This window comes from Ahaetulla prasina, chromosome 6 (genome assembly GCF_028640845.1).
Source record: "Ahaetulla prasina isolate Xishuangbanna chromosome 6, ASM2864084v1, whole genome shotgun sequence".
NCBI classification, from domain to species: Eukaryota; Metazoa; Chordata; class Lepidosauria; order Squamata; family Colubridae; genus Ahaetulla; species Ahaetulla prasina.
The window spans coordinates 66,196,907-66,219,840 of NC_080544.1; the positions used below are offsets into that span (position 1 = coordinate 66,196,907).

General features: G+C 36.6%; 3 protein-coding genes across 9 annotated transcripts in view; 2 read left to right on the plus strand and 1 right to left on the minus strand.

Annotated features, from left to right (window-relative positions):
* Nucleotides 1-8,077, plus strand: part of MAP3K13 (mitogen-activated protein kinase kinase kinase 13) — a 38,088-nt gene extending 30,011 nt beyond the window's left edge. For 4 of the 5 annotated variants that reach the window (XM_058187213.1, XM_058187211.1, XM_058187214.1 and 1 more), the window contains 2 exons: nucleotides 1,910-2,207; nucleotides 2,788-8,077. In XM_058187213.1, coding sequence (XP_058043196.1) covers nucleotides 1,910-2,207; nucleotides 2,788-2,889 — 400 coding nt within the window. In that variant the 3' untranslated portion in view covers nucleotides 2,890-8,077. Of the gene's footprint in view, nucleotides 1-1,909; nucleotides 2,208-2,787 lie in introns of those variants that run through there. The other variant, XM_058187215.1, reaches the window with a different exon arrangement.
* Nucleotides 8,078-8,202: 125 nt separating this feature from the next.
* TMEM41A (transmembrane protein 41A) lies at nucleotides 8,203-17,874 on the minus strand. The gene is made up of 5 exons (XM_058187227.1): nucleotides 16,914-17,874; nucleotides 13,717-13,870; nucleotides 12,407-12,568; nucleotides 11,232-11,370; nucleotides 8,203-9,816 (listed from the first exon to the last, which is right to left on the minus strand). Exons 1-5 carry the CDS (start codon nucleotides 17,012-17,014, stop codon nucleotides 9,593-9,595), a joined length of 780 nt encoding a protein of 259 aa, XP_058043210.1. The 5' UTR covers nucleotides 17,015-17,874; the 3' UTR covers nucleotides 8,203-9,592.
* The window catches only part of SENP2 (SUMO specific peptidase 2), a 28,315-nt gene continuing 23,165 nt past the window's right edge, over nucleotides 17,785-22,934 (plus strand). For 2 of the 3 annotated variants that reach the window (XM_058187219.1, XM_058187218.1), the window contains exons 1-4: nucleotides 17,785-18,035; nucleotides 19,752-19,807; nucleotides 21,129-21,238; nucleotides 22,721-22,796. In XM_058187219.1, coding sequence (XP_058043202.1) covers nucleotides 17,929-18,035; nucleotides 19,752-19,807; nucleotides 21,129-21,238; nucleotides 22,721-22,796 — 349 coding nt within the window. In that variant the 5' untranslated portion in view covers nucleotides 17,785-17,928. Of the gene's footprint in view, nucleotides 18,208-19,751; nucleotides 19,808-21,128; nucleotides 21,239-22,720; nucleotides 22,797-22,934 lie in introns of all 3 variants that reach the window. The other variant, XM_058187221.1, reaches the window with a different exon arrangement.

The following is a 22,934-nucleotide window of genomic DNA, read 5'->3' on the forward strand; positions in this document are numbered from 1 at the left end:
ATAGAATAAAAATAAGAGAGACAACAAAAATAAGGAATGTTTATGGATTAGTATATAGGACTTTGCCAGACTGTTTTTTTTTCAGCCTGGCACTTATCCATAAAAATTCTTCATTTTTCTTGTATCTGTTTCACAGCTTTTGTTCTGTAACTTGAATAAAAGTTCTCCTGTTTTTTTCAGTATATCTTGTTAAGTATTTGCAAGATGTCCCCTACATTTTGGTGAATTTCATATCACAATTTTAATTTATTTGGAAGGAGCCTGACAGGTACAAGAGTACAAACAGAGTTGTACACAATGGCTCAAATTCAAAATGTTCCTTACCTAAAATAATCTCTTTGCAACTTCAGTCATTTCAAGTTAGAAACGTTGTTTGAACTTGAAAGAGGGCTGCTTTGAACCTGATGTTTGGAACAACCAATTCCAAACTAGAAATATGCAGAAAGTCAGGCTCAAAATATTTCAGTTTCAAAATGTTTTGGATACTATAGTAAAAAAGATAACTCTTACATACATATGTTACAGCTTTTCCAGGCCAAGGACCATCGTTGGTCTTTGAGTTGCATGTATCTGGCCACACTCCAGAAAGTGTAATTTGATTTGTATTTAGCATTTTTTTTCATCATTTTAATAGATTTTATGGCCATCCAACTTTGGACAGCTCATAGCAATAAAACTATAAAAAAACATAAAGACTAAAAAAAAACAACTCCACCTCCCAAGGAACCCCAAAAGCTTTCTGTAGGTCCACTACTCTACTCCAATGGCTGATAAAGAGCCAGGCTTTAATGGCTTTCCATATGGCTAAGAATGTGGGGGCCTGCCAGATTGCTGTGGGGAGTATATTCCTTGGTAGGAACAGCCATGTTAAGGCATACTTCCTACATCCCACTAGATGGCAGTATTTCAGGGAAGACACCTGGAGCATGCTCATTCTATGCAATCAGGATCTGGTGGGATTGATATCCTCAGAGAAATTATAGTTATTACATACTCATACTCATATATATGCTTATATATTGTATAATTATTTCATGCTTATGCTTATATATACCGTGTGACAAAAATAAATGAATAAAATAAATAAATAAAATAAAAATAAATTAAAGATAAATTTGGTGGTTATTCTCCAGCCATCCATTTGATAGTTATTGCTTTCTTTAACATTAACTGTTATAATCTGGTAACACTGGGAGTCCTGTAGGGTATGCATTCAAAACTTAAACAGAGACTGAGAATTACACTGTCTGCTATTAATGTTTTTTTTCTCTTGATGGAAGTATAGTGCTGGATGTGACAAAATTTGGAGAAAGAAGAGAAAGTAATTTTGGGAAAGAAAAATAAATTTAGGAGTTTATGGATATAAATGTATCCAGGTTTCTGCAACAGAAAGGAAAATACACTAGATGAAAATTGTCATCTAAGTACCAATCTGGATATAAAGTTTAGAGCAGGTTATGAATAAGATTTGTCCATATCAAAATGCATATATGCATAGTATGTAATAATGATAATGGAAAACATAGTGAGTTATGTGATTAATTTGGGTCTATCACCCAAGACAGTTTTCTTTGTCAAGATAGTGAATACATTGATTCTTGGATAGTAGACACTATTTGGAAAAAATGGGCTAAAAAAACAAAGGTTATTAATTTGTAAGAAAATAAAACATGTTACATGATACATTGTTTTTGTGCATTTGATGGATACACATTGGAAATGTCTATTCTTCACAAAAAGGAACATTAATTACATTTTTATGCATAATAGTTGTGAAATTATATATAATATATATTTTAAGAGTGTCAAATTTGGCCTTTTACTTGTTATTTGATTTGCATAAACTGCATAAAATCAGTTGTGTGCAGCATTTGAATCAAAACTGACTAAAATGTTAATGGATTTGCAGGCCACATCGTTGCATCAGTAGTTGCCAGTCCTATTCAACCTTTAGTTCTGAGAACCTCTCTGTCTCTGATGGGGAAGAGGGCAATACCAGTGACCATTCCAACAGTCTGGATGAGCTGGCTAATAGACGGGAAGATTGTTTGGCTGAGAAGTTCGATGACATGCTGTCACAAACTCCAGAAATTCCCATTGAAATATCTACTCAGTCTGATGGACTTTCAGATAAAGAGAGTGCTGTACGCAGGGTGAAAACACAGATGTCACTTGGCAAATTGTGTCCAGAGGATCATGGTTATGAGGTTAGAAACACTCTCTCTCCTCGGTTTAGGAATATTACACATTATTTAGTTGTTCTCTAACCAGGTCTGTCAACCAATTAATGCATGGGTGACCTACATGTGATCCTATATATATTCTTGAAATGAAATTTATATCACCTGTCACCCTTGAGCATACTTGCTATGGCTTATGGGAGATAGAATTCAGCAACAACTGGAATACCCCAATTTCTCTGTGTTTAATTAAATAATTTTGCTTGATCACCTACCTGCTTCTTAAATGATTTATAATATCTTGGCTTAGATCCTAAAATAAACTAACCTTAGAAAGTTCATAGAAATAACTTTCCCCATTCCCTGCAGCCATTTGCAGCATTCAGAAAGTTTTTCCAGATGATCAGAGGATTGGGTTTTTTTAGCATTGTTGAATAGAAAGCAGGTAGATAATGGGGGAAGGGGAAGATAAATATTGATTTTCATCAGGGGCTTGTGTATATTTTTAGCTTGCATGGAAGGAACCACTTTTCCTGCCAAATAAAACCATTGTATATCTGAAATGCCAATAAATAATTTGAATTGCTTCTATTACTTTGTAATGCAGAATCCTGGGCAGTTTGGAGACTCAGGTGGTGAATCTTCAGAAGAAGACTGTTCGGATGCGACTGTGAGAACCAGTAAAGTTTGCAACTCTGCAACTTTGTAATGATAAATCTTCTTTAACCTCATTAATCTGATCAACTGGCATTTTGATTCCACTCAGAAAAAAAACTTTTTCATTCCATCTTTGAGAAGTTGCTTCTCCACCCCATCAACTAAATGATCTGCAATAACTTGAATCTTTGGAGAAATGTTCTGATGAATTGGTTTCTCAATGAGCATTTCAATCATGAATGGCAGGGATGTATTTTATTGAATAATTGAACTATTGTACCATATTTTTGGCATTTTAACACTTTTTACTGATCAAGATGATCACTGTCCATAGGCAAAATAATTGGTTACAAAAATAGAAAGAAAACTGAAAAAGAATCATTTTGAATTTTAAGAGAGCATGTGTAGACAGAATAGAATTTGTCATTACTTGGCCATATGGCTCTGAAGGGCTGACAGGTTAAAACACAGCAACTTCATTGATTTCACTAAAACAGTGCATGAGATAATCTATGAGCAAAAAGTCATTTGTATATAACCAGTGTAACTTTTTCAGCATAAAGTATTCACATTCCAGGGAAAGAGTATCTGAGATGCTGTTCCTCAGCATAAGAAAATGGAAACTAATGGTTTTCATTTTAAATTTATTTTGTTAGTTGATTGCAAAAATCTTACAACTGCAATTACAGCTTCTCTCCATATCATCAAAATACTAGTGCGAGGACAGCAGATAAAAGTATTGAAAGATTGATGGATAGATGCACATACTGTTTTGCTCTGTCAGCTTGTTCTCTTTATATTTTGCCTTTTATTTGGTTCCTTCAATTAAAACTACATGTGTCAAACTAATGCTGAGCTTACAAGCCATGAAGATATATTTTATATATCTTGAAGACCTTCTTGAAGGAAGAAATTAGAACTGTTCCCCCTACAGCTGGGGGATAGTCCAGCCTAGGCCACACAATTTGTCTTCCTACTGTTTTCACTAACACGGTTTTGATAGGAGAGAACTGGTCACTTATTAAGCTTGATGGAAAGTTACATAACTTTTTTTTTTTAAATGGCAATTGGTGAAAATGAATCTTTGAAATGGCTTGAAGGAATATTAAGTCATATTTGGATTGTGGATTTGGATTGGTATCCCTTTTTCTTTTTTTAGAAATATGGTTTACCATTCAATCTATTTCCTATAACTAAAATGTTCAAAAAGAGCAAAACAAGTAACAGTGAAGATCAAAGTTTTAATCATTATCTTTCAATGCTTCTTTCCTTCATCATGTTGGCTAAAGAATGACATTAAGAAAGAAAGAAAGCCTTTTGGCGAGTGTAGCAGGATTTAAGTTAGTGAGTATCAAATGCACCCTTCACCTCATTTGCAGAATGAAAGGCAAGCATGGGTTGATATTGTGCTGCTGTTTGTTTACATTTGATTTGATATGATTTTTTAAAAAGATTAATAGCCTAGTGACAAAATGTAGGAAAATTCTTTACTAATATTAAAGAACAGTATTGTATAAATTAAATTATTCCATACTTTTAAAATTCTGTAGCTGGACTACATGAATCATAAATTATTTCATTATTTATTATAATTTCTGTAGCTTAATGATAGGGCTTGTTGTACTGCAGCATGTCGGTCCTACTTCAGCTATGCTGTGGCCTATACCCCAGGAGGAATAATAACTAAAGTGCTCTACATATAAGGCAATTTAATCTTACACAGGCCACACTGATTTTACTCAATTGCAGCAGCCTAAGGAAAACAGACATGGCATACTCTGATAAAAATTGCATGTGCCATGAGTGTAAAATATATAAGAAACAAATGATGCTTCAGCATGCATTAGGTTCCTTGTTGTAGTCCATAACACTGTGAGATATTGTCAGATTGAAATATAAAAGAATTCATACCTACTCACTTGAAGTGGCATCTCCTGCTTAAAATAAGAGATTCCTCAAGCTTTATATCTGAATGAACTGAGTTTTGTGTGTTCAGAACAAAATTGCTTCTTGTGTACTCTGTCTACTTTCCCAAGGAGGAATTACTTTTTAAGGGAGACCTATATGCTGTTGATACTACACTCCCCATTCCAATTATATATGGGCCCATATATAGGAAGATTGCTGCATCTGCCAGGTCCATGGCAAATCCCTAATTCAGAAACATTATTTGGTGCTTGATCTAGGCATTTTTTTAAACTGACAGGAACAATCATGCAGCTTTTTCTCTGTTTAGGTTCACTGAATCTTTTATAAACACTGGAAAATCTTTCTTTTATCAGCACATAATGTGTCTGCATTATGAGGAAAACTCCAAACAAGTATCTGCTTTTTAAGTAGTGTTAGCAATAAAGACACGTCCTCCCTATGGCTCTAGGTTGGAGTTTAACAGCCCACGGATAGCTATGTATTTGGAAAAGAATGTTCCTTTTTAAAGAAATGGCAAAATAAGAAGAGGGTTAGCATTGACAAAATGCTCATGCTGTTTTTCCCGATACGAAGCACTTAGGATTGTTATATTAGTGCTAATGTTAGCCCACTATTTCTTCTATGAGAAGTTCCATACTAATGCCTTGCTACTTTGGAAAAAGAATACAGTAGTGTAGGAATAATCAATTTGGCAGGTAAGAATTATCTGGGATCCTGAATGAAGGATTTTCTTGTGATAATTTAATTGCAGGTATTGAGCCTGGAATCTTATGCATGCAAATTATAAGACTGGTCTTTGACCAATAAAGTAGTTTCTTCCCAGATGTCTCTACATTAGTGGAGAATGTGTCCAATTTAATTATCTTTGTTGTAGATACTGGATGGGGTTTTTTTTATATTTGCACTTATCCTCATCTCCAATGACATGCTGCACAATGTAATTCTTCAAGAGACTATTTTATGATTTAAGTAATAATTAGGAGGGTTTTCAAAGTCTTACACTCTCCTGCTAATCTTTAGCCTGTGTTATCTCATTAGACTGAAGAAATAGTGTTTTAACTTGCCCATATCCAAAGAGCTCTATTTATTAGGAGACACTGGTTTAAGAAGTAGAATGAATTTGGGGGTCCCAAGAATGTAATATCTAACAGATATTTTGGATGAGTCTTAATATTTGTTATTGATCCATTTACAAGCATTCCAAATGGCTAGAAACCCATGGTTTTAGTTATTAAATACAATAAAATGATTCTTCTAGATACATTTTTACCAAATTATACCTAAAATAGTTTGTTCAGCTGTGAAAAAGCAGAAAAACTTTTAAAACTGAAATTTTAACCATAATAAGTGCGATCAATCCTACTTTTCCCAGTTCAGTTGTTCTATTTATCACTTCTAACTTCATAGCATTCCCTAAAGCACAAATTAAAAATGTCTTAACAAATATAGTCTCACAATTGCAAAGAGATCCAAATTAAGCAGTGTTATTGCTGATAATAGTGAAACTGACAGCTGGGCTAGACGTTATGATCACTGTGGGAAAACAGTCAATACAAAAAGTTCTCCTTCTGTTATAAAGTTAGGTACATAGGCAATAGTTATATTCAACCATGATGTAGCCTGACTAAGCAGAGATGTTGCTTGTTGTGTTATTACAACAGACCTGTGCATGTTTTGTTTCAAGAACAATAGAATAAATAATTCTAAACTTTGGCTGTTGACGAAATCCATTTTAAATATTGGTCCAACATACATAGTTGATTTTCTAGTATATGCTGGTTACTTTTTTAAAGCTTTCTCTTAAATGTGAAGGTTAAACATTTCTTTTAAATGTGGAAACATTCTCAGGTGAATTTGGGCATTTAAAAAAGCTTGCTGTATTCCCCCAAAAAACTATTTTGGCTTCTGGAGCATTAGTTCACAGCACTAAATATTAAGAAATATGATCAGAACTATGGAAATAACTACTAAGATACAGAGAATATTAACTCTCCTTTTTCCTAGGAAGCAAGAGTTCTGTTTACTGGAAGGGAGACACCATATTTTTTCACATCTTATACTGAATTTTCATTCATAGAACCAGCTAGCACAAAAAATGACGCAGTTTTGTAATAGGAAAGGGAAATAGTACTGTTATTGTTGTATTAATTCTTTTGATAGAATCTTGCAGACTACAAAGGAATAGCAAATCTAGATTTAGTTCTTAGATTAAATTTTTCAAACCAAAAGCCATAAATCATTTCATTCAGTTTATGACACAGTATTGCCAGGTGTGAATTAGTGTGAGTTTTCTTGCTGTGTTATGACTGTTCTGTGCAAGGGCATTACAATATTGTAACTACCTGATGAAGGGGGTTGACAGTGGCACAGCATAAGAATAAGCAATGCAAACCAGAGATAAGCTTTTGATTGAAAAGCCTTCTTTGGCATATTTTCATGATTATTACACTCTATTCTTACTTGCTGGGTCCAGTTATGGTACAATCGATATGTTGGCTAATGGTTAGTGGAAATTATTATGTTATATGTCATATAGAATTATAATTTTATCTTCTGTGCTGTCTTTTCTCCCTACTTTGAGGCAAACTTGATTTCTTTTTGTATTGAACAGTGTATAACAATTGGGAACAAATGACTATCAAATAGATGCATGGAATAAAAAGCCAGTGTACCTCATTACGTGTTTGCAGCTTCAATTTTGAATATAAATGTGTGACTCAAAGATATACCTGTGTGTATTGAAAATCATTTTTTTCCTATACAGAACAGTTATAGTTTCCAAACTCTAAGGAGATTATTTGATGACCTCTTTGAGTAAAGGAAATGTAATATACAAATTATTCTGCATTGTAAGTGCTATATAAATGCAAGGTTTGACATTTTCAGCTTTCAATTCAGTTTAGTATGTCTGTTGCTACTAAAGGACAACATGAATGTAAATATACTTTTCATTCCTCTCTATATCCTCTATTAAGGAGTACTTATAACATCAGCCTATTACTGCCATCTCCTGAGGACATGTTGAGAGTATAAAAATGCCATCCTTACAACTTAATATAGATGGAACTAAATTAAGCCTTCTGCATGTCAGCCCACTGTTTCTTGCTGAAGGATAAGATGAGCACTTTGAAACAAAGTCCAAGCAATGTTTTTCCTTCATTGTTTAATGTGCACAATTGAAAGGTGGGAGCTGATCAAGACCTTGTTAGAGTTATACACTGACTCATAGCACTACATGATTTCATCAAATTATCAATTATTTTCAGTACCATTTATCTGATAAATATGTAATGTCTGTGAAAATAAACAGATTACGATTTTCATGAAGTTTTACCTGAAAAGGAAGTATTGGGGGGCGCGGGAAATAGAGTGCTTAAGATATAATTGCTGCTCATACTGATGCAAACCAGACAATCAGTTATAACTTTCCACAGTGTATTTTTCAGATCATCTTTTATTACTGTTTTCTTGGCACACCACATGTACAAAGATTTAACAGAAACCACCCTAAGAGGTTTGCTAAGACGAGGGATACATTTAATACAGTATTAACATCTGTTTAGAGGAGGGGTGGGGAATGCTATCCCCTTTATGACTTGTGGACTTCAATCCCAGAATTCCCGAGCCAGCCATGGAAGTCCACAAGTCAAAAAGTTGTGGGAGTTGAACTCCACAAGTCATAAAGGGGCCATTGTTTCCCACTTCTGGTTTAAAGTATAAAAAAGATCACCTCAAATAAACTAGGGGAATATTCACAGAAAATCCAGTAACTGATTGTGAACCTTCTGCTTGCTTTCTTTCTAAAATGCTTGATTTCTAAAATGGCAAACTTGCATCACTGTGGACATCAGGCAAACAAAACTTTATCACTTTCCTTAATGTCTTATCTTCTATCCATTTCTTTGTTGTAGTACAAAAAGAATGAAGTAAGGATCTTTCCTGAATTCTGAAGCTGCAACTTGATGCAGAGACAAGCAAGACCAAGGCCATTTTCAAATAGGAAATTCAGGGCAATATGGAGTTAACTAACACTTGGATTAAGAACAAGGGCCATATTAAAATAGGATTTTCCCAACTATGAAACACTGGATTGAACAAATAAGTAATATAACAATTTCAATTATTATACTCAAAGTATATTCTTTTCTGCTTAATATAACAATTATGTAAAGATAAAGATTTTACTCTGCAAAGTGAAAAATGTAATTTTCTATAGAGCACACTGTTAGAAAATTTCTTCAGACTTAACCTGAAATCTTCTAGGCCCCACAGACATTTCATGTTACCTTATATAGGAAATCATAAAATAAGATACTTATTCAACATTTTAATAAAGGGAAAGATAAAAGGCAAGCCATTCCTGCATGGCGGTAGCTCCCTCCATATCATTTTTCTTCTTTGTGATATTCCAACAGGTGAAAGGAAATAATACAAAACTTCACTGTATTCCTCACATTGGGAGGAAAAACAATTCTTTGCCATTATTTAAACAAATCAATATTTGGCCCAAATTGTAACTGTTTCATGTGCAAAACAAATGCTATTCATTTGGCAAGCAATTTCAGGCTTACTTCCTGAGTGATGCTAGGATTTAATTTCCTCAAATCAACAGATGCAGGTCCACTTGGCCCCTCAAATTCTGACTTCTGGATAAACTGGATCATTTTTAAAGACTCTTTATACATTAGCAAAAGAAGATGCCTAAAACAGCGATAAGTCCAAAGTTCAATGACAACAGAATTGCTGATTCAAAATAGCTATTTTTCCAATTCTCCCTTAAATAGAATTCCCTTAAATAGAATGATATCTATTTAGGGGTGGTCTATTCAGTTGCATTTCCTTCCATTCAGCAAGTGACTTTTCTGTTCACTTTTATCTAAATTGAGATGTTTGTGACTGAATTTTTTAATAAGAGTCCCAGGGATTAATGCCATCATGGCTATAGCCAACATCTTGAATAAGTTACTCCAGGATAAAATGTTATCCAGGGAAGATATCTGTGAAAGTACAGAGCCTGTTTGGACACAGATAAAATTATAGGGAGTCAATCCTGTAAGTGAAAGGAGAATTCTAAGATTAGAAAAATAAATACATTTCACAAAGTCTGTGATAAGTTGTAGCCTGCAAACAGAAAAAGGCTTGAATATACAAATGGAGGGGAATAGATCTGAGCATCAAAGGAGGAGAAAAACGATAAATTTACAAATGTAATTGGAGAAAAGAAAGTATTTGCATATAGTAAGTCAATTTCTCTACACATGAACAAGCTTACCTGCATAATTGGTGTTTTTTTTTCCAACCTGGTTTAACATATTAAATGGCATTATCAAAATGGTACTGCTAAAGTTTTTCTTTCTTAATCACTTTAAGAATAGTTGAAATTATGGGATTAAATTGGAGATACTTTTCAATGTTCACAATAAGAAGTAATATATTCAACAACAAAATTCATTGTTTTTCTGTTAGAACTTTCTGGCAAAATAAAAGGGAACCATAGAAAAATTATGTTCTTGCTATGTGATTTGTAAATTATTTATGTATTTGCTTCGTGTGTTCATTGGGCTAGCCTGCAAAGGAATGAAACTGGGGTTGTTATCTGCACTTGCGAAAAGCAGCCACAACCAGGCAGAAATTTCTTCAAAAATCAATTCAGTTCATGCTTTATGTCAAAGGACAGTAAAGGTTTAAGTGCCAGAAACTTACAAGAAAATGGGCTCATTAATTCACCCAACTCCTCCACTCACACCATTTACTTATAGGCATCCATACCATTATTCCAGATGATTAGCTAATTGAACACCCCCAACCCCCATGCTTTTAGGAACCTGCTGTTGTCCATACACAGCTCTACCCTATCCTTAGCTTACCAAACTTTGTGGTTGTGTAGGAGAAAGGATGACAGCAAACAGAGGACGAAGTGTGGTGACATCTGGGATTGTACAGCTATTACAAGCAACTAAAGTGCCTATGAGTCAACTGTCAGGACTGTCAGTAAGCAGCGCATAGTGGTATGATTCCTGCTTGGAGCTTGGTAGCAACTAAAAGAGAAGCACCATACTGAGGTAGCACCTAATCCCCACAAGGGATTTTGGAAGCAGGCATAGGCTGCATGCCACGTTAAAAAATTCGTTTGTTATAGGGACTAACCATCAAAGGATTATTTCCATGGCTATATCAAATTACAAAGCCTATGAAGGTGAAGTGAACCCAAGGCAACAGCCTGTTATTAGGAAAGGTGTGTGCTAGATAAATATTTTGTACAATTATCTTCTTAAGCTACAGTATGTGCATACTACTTGTAAAACAACTCTAAGAATCCTTCAAGCTACCTGTAGCAAAAAAAATAATAATCACTGAATTTGAATAATAGAACGAGAAGCAAGCATCTATTATTACACAAAAGTGAAAAAAGACCAAATAATACACTAAACAATATGGATGTAAATATCCTTCCTTTATTCTTACCTATGAGAACAGAGAAGAAAAACTGAGTCACATGGATGTTCAAGACTGGAGATGCAAAATTCAGAAACCAGTTTGGAGTCATGGGGAACAGTCTCAAAAATAACAAGAAGAAGAACAAAGAATGTCTATTTTCTTCTACCTGTCAAATGAAGCCCCACCCAAAATGATAAAAATCAGGCAGGATAAAATCAGGCAGCTGCTTTCTTCCACAGCTGCTTTTTTCTCCCAAAGGTTGTATAGCACTGTAATACATGTTCTAAACATTCAATTAGTCAACTGTTCTTTTAAGGAACACATCCACAAGAGAAGAGAGATGAGGGAAGAGTACTGTATTTCTGCTAATTCTCCCTTCTTTGAAATCTGAGGAGTCTGAGGAAACACTGGGAAAGGAGGAGGAATGCCTGAAAACTGCCTTCTGGCTTTTAAAGGTAGGCTTTCTTCCTGTATCTTGGACCCATCTATGACTAGAAGGAGTCCTTCCAAATGTGGGCTACTTGTTAGGATCTAAGACCAGCGGACAGTCTCCACTGGCATAAACAAAATAGAGAAATAGTTTGCTTGTGGAAGGTATAGTTACTATGGGGTTCTTGTTTGTGTTCTATTGATTAGTATAGGCCCATATTAGCCAAAAGCATCTACTATAAATCTATGCAGCAATTGTATTGCACATTTTTAAAAAGAAGTTGCATCTTTTCCTGGCTTATGTAGATAATTGCACTATCTTAGAAAAAAGTTTGAAGAAATATCTACGGAGGTCATGTTTGTAGCTCTATGCTCTCTGAATCATTTTTTTAATCTAATTTGGATTACTAATAATTTTCTAACTTGGATTGTTAAAATCTTACAAAACTATGTAACACACTCATGAAGGAATATTTTTAGAACTTCAGTTAATGCATGTAAAATCACTAACAATAAACTTTGTCAGCTAGAATATAGTCACAGAAGTATGGCAAGATGCCTTCTGCCAAGCTAGACCATTGGGCCATCTAGTTTCAAATTTTGTATACACTGACTAGAAGCAGGTCTTCAGGTTTTCAGATAGGATTTTTTCCTTGCAGTGCCAGAAATTGAACCTGAGACTTGTTAGGTGCAGCCATATACAATTGAATTCTATTATATACAATTCTTACCTATTACTAAATAAATTTTAATTGCAATTAGCTCTTTCTTACCTTCCTCTGAAGCATGGCGACTTTATCAGGAAAATAGTAGATAACAAAGCTTTTCCCAAAAATATTGGATAGTCCATAGCAACATGTAGCACCCACAGAAGTCAAAATAGAACATAACAGAAGTCCTATCCATGGTCCAAAGAGAGCCCCAGCAAGGATGTTCTGTTAGAGCAAAACTAGATAGTGATCCAGTCCATTAAAAACTCTGGGAAAAGCATTAAGGGCTTTATGAACGATAAGAATATAAGAACAGCCTTGCCTGGTCCATTTCATAGTGTTAATAGCAGTTGTCAGTGATGTCTCTGCAAAATCCATAAACTGGGTATAAAACACAGGTGTTTGCTGCTCTTAATATAATACAGTATACTGTATTGTGAGCCTGAATGTGCTATTAGACTGTGCTATTATACAAGAATTTTTCTAGTGTCCCTCAATAAAATGATCTGGTTATCCTCCATCCCTGCCTCCCAGCTAACTCAAAAAACTCAAGTTACATCAGGTTGAAATAGTAAATGGAACAGTAGAAATAATTCAGAATTATAAAAATAATGAACCAATTTTACCGGAAGATAGACGCCAATAAAACATAACTTAGATTGAAATCATGGTGATGAGAAGGAATGAGGATGAATTATTTTTGATTCATCTGAAATTCTGCTCAGTGGCAACAGATGCTAGAAAGAAAGCTTGCTTTTTCGTCTCTGTTGTACATGCTTAGGCCAGGTTGGAAATATTATAACTAGTATCTACTTTTTAACCTTATATCCTTCTGACAGGTGATTCCTTGAATTTAGTATATGTTCCTGATTGCTTAAAAGATACACTTATATAATATAAAATATATACTCTGACTTTTCAGCAAGATGGAACATTTATTTCTAATACTTATAGGGCTATCCATATTGTAATCACAACTCTGGGCAGCTCACAAGGCAATAAAAACAGCACCTCCTAAAAGTCACAATAAAATCTCAGGGCTCCCAAGCCAATACTCTCTCACACATCCACATATCATATCCTGGAGGGGTCTTCTTATCCTGTTTCCCCCAAAATAAGACATCCCCTGATAATAAGTCCAATTAGGCTTTTGAGCGCCTGGCAATAAGGCCAAGAGCTTATTTCAAAAGTCAAAAAAATATAAACAGGGTCTTATTTTGGGGGAAACACAGTATGAATGGACAAAATAATACAGTTCTAGATGTGTTCATGAAAGGGTTCCCATAAAAATAGCAGGAAGAATAGTGTAAGAATAATTGTTTTTGCAACATGCTATAAAACCAATCTATGACTTTTATATCATATATACATACCAGAAAGCCAGAGCCCGGTATGGCAAAGGTTTGTTTGTACAGGTAAGCACTGCAGAAAAGCAGAATCACGTATGCATGGTGCTCTTTATTGTAGTACTGTAGAAATTTTGCAAGTTCTTGTAATTCCTCTAGATCTGAAGGGAATTTTAATGACCTGATAAAGAGCATAATTAGTTTAGTTGCAAAATGATTGGATTAAAAGAAGGAATATCAGATTATTATGAGATTAGCCTTGAAGATTAAGAGGTTTATTGCAACATGGAGCTCTCACAACAAAATAAATCAGTTCAATCTTACAAATATTGGTATTTGGCTGTTTTGCTGCTTAACATGTTTTTCAAAATGAGGTTAGAAGGAAACACCAAATCAAAAGTCATCTTAATTTTTCTTTTAAAAACAAAACATTAACCTTTTGTATTATTTTAGTTCAGACAAGACAAATGTATCTTTTAACAATAACAGTATCTACAGGACTAGAAAAGGAATAGTATAAAATATAGGAAAATGGATTTTGTGATGGAAACAAGCAGCTATTAACATTCCACAAGTATTTTTTTCCCCTTCTATTCAATCATGTCCAATTCTCAGAGACTGCCTGGACAAGTCCTTGCAGTTTTCTTGGCAGGGATTTTTCAGAAGTGGTTTGCCATTGCCTCTTTCTTAGGACTGATAAATGTGACCAGCCCAAGGTCACCCATGGACTTTATGCTAGAACTCCCTCTCCTTCTTTCTAGACTGATGTCTTAACCATTACACCAAAATGGCTCTCTATTGGAAGTATACAATTACTGAAGTACAGTTGCTCAAACTAGTAGAAAATCAAGCAAGAGATATCTAAAAATGGACCAAAATTCCAGTTTACTTACTGGCAGCAGAGACCAAAATTCCCAATTGTCTTTCATAACTATCTTCCCCTCCCCTCCTTGCATCCTTCACTAAAAAACTGAAGCTTTGTCTCATTTATGAGACCCTTACGATAATTTATATGTAAAAAATAAAAGCTGTATACATTTGTGATGTCCATACAATAAAAGCCATACTATGCTTTTGAACAATGTGTTCTTCCTTTAACTGTGGCTGTATAATTAGTCATGCCATATATTGTTTCACTAGTTGAATGCCCATGCTTCACTACAAAACTATGTGCTCAGGCTTGATAAATTGACACTTACAGCCTGAAACTTAATGTAAAATGTGTAACTCTGTAGCATCAGTGTATTAATATAAAACAACTGGCAATTGGAACAGAGGGTACAATGTCCCAGCCTGCAGCATCCATCAGTATTCATCTGGCTACTATCTGTCAGTGTGTGATAGTTGAGCAGTGTTTGGAAACTCAAACAGTATTTGCTGTGTGAACAAGGAGACAGGAAGGAGGCTGGGCATGGCTTAGCTCCACTGTTCTGTAGTAAAGCTGCTTGCTGTTGTGAAAGTAAAACTGAAACTACTCTCCTCTGCTTCTGTTTTACATTTGGAACAGATTTCTTTTCAGGTGGGGAGGGAAAGTAGAACTCCTTAGCATCAGAATGTGTTAATAATAATATAGGAAATACTAATGCTCTGATGGTCATTTTGAAAAATCCTTTCTTAGTGAGCACCTAGAAGCCAAGAGGAACATACATGGCAAATTTCAAGTTTGTAGTCTTTATGGTTCTGGAGATTTCACAATTAATGTGTGAGTGGTTTTTGCTTTTATATATATAGATTTTAACAAGCCCCAATACTCATAAGAACAGCTCTATTGGTTCAGGCCATCTTACTCCAGCATTTTCTTTCTTACATGACCAATTAGATATCTCTGGTATACTTGGAAAAAGGAGAAAGTTCTCTCACACTACTGCTCTCCTGGTACTGATATATGAAGGCATGCTGCACCCAATCAAGATATAACATTGAACCTTTATTATCAACAGCTTTTGATAGAACAATTATCCAGGAGTCTATCTAGACACCTTTAAAAACATCCAATAGACATCACATGTTTTGTGATAATGAATTTATTATATATTGTCTGAAAAATTTCTTTGGTTGGTCTATTGTAAATATGCGTGCTATCAATTTAATTCAATGACCCCTAGAATTTTAAGAGAAACTGAAAACCTCTGTAGTTCAACAATCTAGTTTTTCTTTAGAAAGTAGCTTAACCCCAGATAATTTATACTGGGATTCTTTAATTAAACAACGGCATCTATCAGGACCCCAAAAAGATGCCTTCTCTGTAGCAGTGAGTAGATATGCTGTTTTTATTCACTGCTTCTATAGGGGAAACTTTTTTTAGTAGGTAGAGCAAGCAACAATAGATATCTGAAATAATTACTGAGGATCCTTAGAAACACTTGATGATGATGGAATGCACTACCTGACTCTGTAGTTTCTTCCCCAAACCCCCAAAATTTTAAAGCTTAAACTGTCTACTGTTGACCTCACCCCACTCCTAAGAGGTCTGTAAGGGGCGTGCATAAGTGCACCTGCGTGTCTCCCATCCCTGTCCTAATATTCCTTTTTTTACTTACTCTTTTCATGTATCCAAATTATGTTTATACTTTTACCTGTTATCTTATCTACGATTGACAAACAAATAAAATAAAATGTGCTTCTAAACCTAATTCTTACTATGCAGCTGCTCTCCCCCCGTAGAATGTTATGGACCACCTGAGGCAGCAAGATTCATACTTATATGACATCTCAAACTATAATACAGCCTTTCGATAAACAACAGTGTCGTTCAAAGCAGAATCCTCAAATCACTGTAGACAAGCGTGCTATTGCGACTAAGTTTCATTACAACTTCGGAGCCCTTGGCAGCACCATTGCAGTCTGTAAAGTGTGGATGGCGACGTATTTTCCAGTTGGCTCACAGCGTCCTTAGCCACTTTCAGCAAAAATCCAGTCCGTCGGCCTTTGGCCCTCGAGTTCTATCTTGAGAGGAGATAACTTGCAGAACGTGCCTACCGTTCCCTGTCCTATTGTTCCTCTTCATTATATCCAATTAATACAGTTATTACATACTTATGTTCATATATATATGTTATATAGTTATTTCATGTTAATGCTTATATACAATGTTATGACAAAAATAAATAAAATAAATAAACTCAACTGCTGACCGCCGCTATAAACCAAAACTCACTAGCTCGCTCTCCTCCGGGCGCTTCGGGACAGCGACCCCGAAATAAAGAGGCGGCAGCCAAACTCACCTGCTTCCCGCGCGCGGCCCTCCAGGCAGCCAGGCAGTTAGCAAATAAAGACCCGAGGTGGCCGCTGCCAGGATCAGCAAGAACCCCACCAACGACCGCATCGCCGCCGCTCATAAGGGAGATCAAGAGGAACAACAGAGAAGCAGGAACTAAAGGCAACGGCCGATGAACCGCATACTCCCACTCCGGCGAGTGACACGATTTCTCCTTCCTTCCATAGATTACAATAAATGGCGAAACTTCCTGTGCTAAGAGGACGTGCAGGAGCTTGGTCCGTCATTCCCTCTAGCATGGTTTCCCAACTTCGACAACTTTTGTAAGATCTACATCTTAAAACTTCAAGTCCCAGCATTAAACATTCATTGTGAGGTTGAGAAACGCTGCTTTTGTCGTGTGCTGCCTGTTGTACTGTTGTACTGTCGTGTACTGCCGTTGATGGTTCTTCGCCCAGAGACGTCAGAGCTGTGCCTGGGCTAATCTCGGGAAAAGTTTTTAATTGTATTGCTGCTGATTCTGTGGTTTTATCGGTTGTAGGCCGCCCTTTTAATTAATAAATGAACGAGTAAACGAAAACGAGCAGATCGGATCTGCTTAACAGACGATTCCTCTCCAAGCATTAGAGGCGCCCAAAAGAACAGCCACTTAAAAGACATGGGCTAAGTTAAATCATGCCATTTCAAATAACAGCTTAAAGCACATAGACTCACAAACCATAAAATCAGAGTTTGGAAGCCAGGACGAGTTATATTGAACCAGAATGCGTTTGGTTTGGGTCTAGGAAGTCACGTTCAGGGTGCCTGTCTGATGTCGGCGAAGTAAACCGAAAGGAAGGTCTGTGCGAACTGCCAGAACGAGGCGAGCCGTGGGTCGAGCTATCTCCAACTGCGCGGGACCGAGCGAGGGGAATGTTTCCAAAAAGGGCCTCTCTTCATCTCGGTGATGAGGGAAGGGCTTTCATTATTTAGTACGTGCCGTCTGTGACGTATTTCCGGCCTGGCCGTTGAGGCCGGGGCCTATGTACAAGTGGTTCTGTGAGACTCTGCGTTCTTGGGTATCCTCACCTTCCTGTCACCGGGATGTGGAGCCTCCTTTACCTCGACCGCGGAAGAGACGGTATCGCAGGTGAGAAGAGCACGACATCCATTTCGGGGCTGCTGCAGGCTAGTCTGGGCAACCGGACAGCTTCCCGGAAAGAGGAGGCGAAGGCAAAATACTTCCGTCATGCTGCCCCGAAAATTCGGCGTGAGTCGAGAGAGACTCAACGGATGCGAGGAAGGATCTGAACGCCTGCATGGTAGCCCGAGCTAGGGTTAAAGTGGGCGTCACATTAGCTCCCTTCAGCCTTGACTTCCTGCGTCTTCCCTTTCTCTCGACTAACATTCGCTTTTCCTTCATATATTTGTTTTGCAATTATTGATTTTTATCCCGCCTTTGTTAATTGTATAAATAATTCAAGGTGGCGAAAATACCTAACGTTCTTTTCCCCCTCCAAAGTCACCCAGCTGGCTTTGATGCCTGAGGCGGGCTTTGACACCTGCCAGTCTCCTGGTTTCTAGCCTGATGCTTTAACCACTAGACCAAAGTGGCTCTTAGAGCCTTATTGATTCCTTCTTCTGGGATGGATTCACAGAATAGGAAAATTGTGGCTGGACGATGAGGTCCCCAAACAGAGGCTCTCGTAGCATCTTTTCCAGCTAACAAAATTTTATTAAAAGGTGTACATGTTTATAAGTTGCAACTCACTTCATCAAATGCATAGAGTTACTGAACCGAGGTAAGATTTAAATTGGGACGAGGTTGTGGGGTGAGGAGAAGGGAAAGACATTATGTTTATGTGGATGCAGGATGGCCTCATCCCTGTGGAACATCTCCCCCCCCCTCCCCCAGAGAATTGCTCCCATCATTTTGGCCTCCTGGAAGCATATTAAAACTTGGCTTGGGATGCTCAACCACTGGAGGTAGTTAACAAGGGTAAGAGGACCTCTTCATCTGTCGTGTCTTAATTTTGTATTTGATATAGCTTTTAAAATTGTCATTGGCAAGTTTTAGTATTATAATATTCATTTGTTTATTTATTTAGAGGATTTATATGACTCAGTGACTCTGGGTGGCTTACAAATAATAAAAAATCCAATATTAAAAGAATAATGACAGTAACTCCCACCCCCCTTGGTGACAATCACCAAATGGGCTTGATGGGCTCCGTGTCATTCTGGGTTCCCCAGGCCTATTGGCAAAACCAGGTTTTCGGGGCATTGCAAAAGAGTGTCAAAGTGGAACCCAGCCTAATCTCTGTGGAGAAAATATTCCAAAGGAAGGGAGCCACACAAAGTAGTATATTATACCTATTTTTCTTTTTGTTTCATATGTAAACTGCCCAGAGTTAACTTATAGGGAAATGGGCAGCATCAAAATTAAACAAATGAATGAGAGACATATTAGAGCAGGGCTGTCAAATTCCTGGCCGACAGGCTGGATGTGTCACGTGCTGGCCATGCCCGGTTTAGTGAAGGGGAAAAAAGTCACATGACGCCACCGTGAAGATGTGAGTTTGACACCCCTGGATTAGAGCATTTCAACTCCCAGGATCACTTTATTATTGCCGATCTCAGCAAATATTTTGGAAAAAGACATTTTTAATGTGATTTAAACATGCATATAATTCTTTTTGCTGCAGAGTATTAATGAATTATTTTTATGAATATCACAGATCATACAATGTCCCAGTTATTGATGTAAAGAATTTTAAAAAATAATATGAGCCTTTAATTTATAGTTGTGTGAACCAGTTCTTTAGTCAGCACTGTTGTTTATTAAACACATTTTTTTCCTCCTTAGTTCTCAGTCATATTTAGAAGAACCTGATCAGGAGCAAGCAAAAAGACAAAAACTTGGTAATGTCTACTTTGTGGGGTGATTTGTCATGACTAAAATATAACTTCATAAATATTTGAAAGGATTTTATTCTTCCTTGTTCATACAGGTTTAACAATTAACAATTATGAAAAATGTTTTGAATTAAAAGGAATAATGTTCAACTCATTAAACATTTTAGAACTAAGAAATCATCTTAGAAATGTTTCCAGTTCAAAACAATGTGGTTTCAATACTTTTGAAACTATGTAACCAGTTTTGAACTCAAAACAACTAATTTATTAATATCTAAAGCCACAAGTAATAGAAGGCTGCTTTGCTGCATGTAAAAAACATTGCTATACAATCATAGGAAATTGATGCATAATTTAATTAGAACAAAAAGCAAATTTATTAAAAAAGAATGTCCATATGGGGAGGTTGTCTTATCTGGTATATGGAAATGGAAGAAGGGGAGTAAAGTATTGAATTACTGTAAAGCATTGAATTACTGTAAAGCAATATAATTAAAAAAGGCACCCACTGAAGAACACCAGATTGGAACTGTAAGATTGGTGCAAACAGAAGTATTTCAAAAAAAATGAGAAAAAGGAAAAGACAACCCTGTTCTAAAACAGGCAAGTATCTGCTTGTCCAAATTTTTAATGAAGGATTTTTAACAATAAGCAGCAGCATCCATTGCTCATGTTTTAATTTTACAATGAATATTTGAAGATTCTCACAGTTAGGATTTCTTTTGTATAACTGCAAGTGAGGTGGATCTAATAAAAAAAGATAATAATCACTTCACTGTCTTGGATCATTTTGGGAATCTGGTGTTATATATATACCATGAATGAATACATAAAATGAATATATTTGAACCAAGATACACCTTGAGTGATCTCTACTAATAGAAAACAAAAACTTTCCCCTAAACCTTTGTACTTTCAATAGATTGTAGAATGTTAGAATAAAAGAACAGGAAGGGAATGTATTTTAATAAATATATCTCTTAAGCCAATACAATGTTTATAAATAAGAAAGTGCTAAATGCTGTCATAGCAGATACGTCCTTCCAGTACAATAAGACAAGTCAATGACCTCACCCTATGTGTGTTTTTCAAGACTCAAAAGTTTGTTGCAGACATTGTTAGACCTATCACATGAATTTTGATAAATGTAAGAATAACATTTGGAACAAAATTCATGTTGCATGAATTTTATTCCAGATGTTATTTTTACATTTGCCAGAGTTGAATCAAATGAACTCAAGAGTCTTTTCATTTATAAATATGGTGTTTTGTTGTTTTGAAGGTCAGCATTTCTGACTATAATCTTAATGCTTTTAACTTTTTCCAGATATTTTTGGCATACTAACTCAAGGAATTGTCAGTCTGATTAAGCTACCATCCCACTTAACAGCTAAGTATCTTAAAGCTGGAGATCAATATGCTGAAACTACAAAAGAGGTTTGTGTTCCCTCTGAGAAGATAAAAATAAAGTACAAGTAATTTGTTTGCAAATTAAATCCTTGCAAATTAAATCCTGTGATATTTTGTCTTCTGGAATAGTAACATTATTAAATTAAATAGAAAGAGAATGGAATATATCATTTCCAGAAGTTGGAAGCTATTCAAGCTAACACATATATTTTGCCCCAGTAAAAATAGTTGGGCTGAGAAATAGAGGCTCAAAGTCACCAAGTGAACTTCTGTATTTGGGAATTGATGTCAGCCTTGTGTCCTCAGTCTTAGCATTACTGTGTTAACTACCTTTGCATATTTCACAAGTAGCAAAGCAAACTCTGAGCGAGGATATCTTCTTTGGTTTCCTCTTGCTTCTTCAGAAAAAGACAAAGCAAACAAGTACTCTTATTGCTGGTTCTTAAGACTTAACTATAGAGCTGCTGAATGAATGCAGGAGAAATGAGCACTAGTGAGTGGGAAAAAGCTTTCATTGTAAAGAGATAAACAGGAAAGCAACATTCTTCCATATGTAATGCCAGGCTCTTTTAGAGCTTTTTGGTGGCAACTCAGAGAGTACTGGTCTACATTTTTAGGTAAAACAAGTATGTTATTCTTCTAGGGAATGAATTAGTGCAGTAATGGCTAACCTTTTTGCCATCGCGTGCCATGAGGGTAGGGGCAGGGGGGGTCGCGCGTGTGCATGACCACACCCATAATTCTATGTGCCCCACACATGCGCGCGCGACATCTCCCCCCCCCTGCTCCTAGCACATGATGGCCCGGTAGGCCGTTTTTCTCTCTCGCCTGGCTCCAGAGCCTTTATATGAGTCTGGGGAGGACAAAAACACCCTTTCCCATCCCCCCCGAGGTCCTCTGGATGCCAGAAACAGTCTGTTTGCCAACTTCCGGTGGGACTGGAATGGGCCTTTTTCGGCCTCTGGAGGACCTCCGGGGGGGGTGGGGAAGGCCGTTTTCACCCTCCCCAGACTCCTAGAGAAGCCCTGAAGGCTGAGGACAGCAAAAAACAGGCCTTCCAGTCCCACCGGAAGTTGATAAATGGGCTGTTTTTGGCCTCTGGAGGACCTCCTGGGGGGGGGAGGCCATTTTCATTCCCCCCAACTCCTAGAGAGGCTCTGGAGTCAGCTGAGAGAGAAAAACGGGCCTTCTCCAGCACCCCTCGAGGCCCTCCGAGGGCAGGAAACACCCTGTTTCCCTACTTCTGATGGGCCCAGAAGGCCCAAAAATCAGCTGGCTGGTGCGCACATGCACGCCAGAGCTGAGCTTGTGTGCCCACTGGTATGGCTACATGTGCCGCCTGTGGCACACGTGCATAGGTTCACCATCACGTAATTAGTGGATCTTAAAGGGAAAAGTCCCTGATGGCCCTATAAATGGCACTTATATAGTTTGAGACCACCTAGATTTTGTGGCTGAGGTCTTTGTTTATTTGACATAATGAGTAATACTAATGCAAATATTTTTAAGTTTCTTTCAAATGCTTCTGATGCCTTGGCTGACAAGCAGATGCAACCTAACTGTGAGATGCAGGTGTGTAACTTTGGTAAGTTAATAGATACTGTGGCTATATTTTAGATCCAGTTATTCTAATGTCTATATTCATTTTCCTTTGCAATAGTGTAATTATTTTTGTGTTTGGTGAAATACTTAGCGTTCATATGCCATATTATAAATTGAAAAA

Excerpts from the sequence above, each read along its gene's own strand:
- TMEM41A (XM_058187227.1), bottom strand. The coding sequence starts at position 17,014 with ATGCGGTCGTTGGTGGGGTTCTTGCTGATCCTGGCAGCGGCCACCTCG. Across the intron at positions 12,569-13,716 it reads TACCGGGCTCTGGCTTTCTG|AACATCCTTGCTGGGGCTCT; the intron begins GTATGTATATAT and ends TTGCTCTAACAG. Across the intron at positions 11,371-12,406 it reads TCGCCATGCTTCAGAGGAAG|GTAGAAGAAAATAGACATTC; the intron begins GTAAGAAAGAGC and ends TTCATTTGACAG.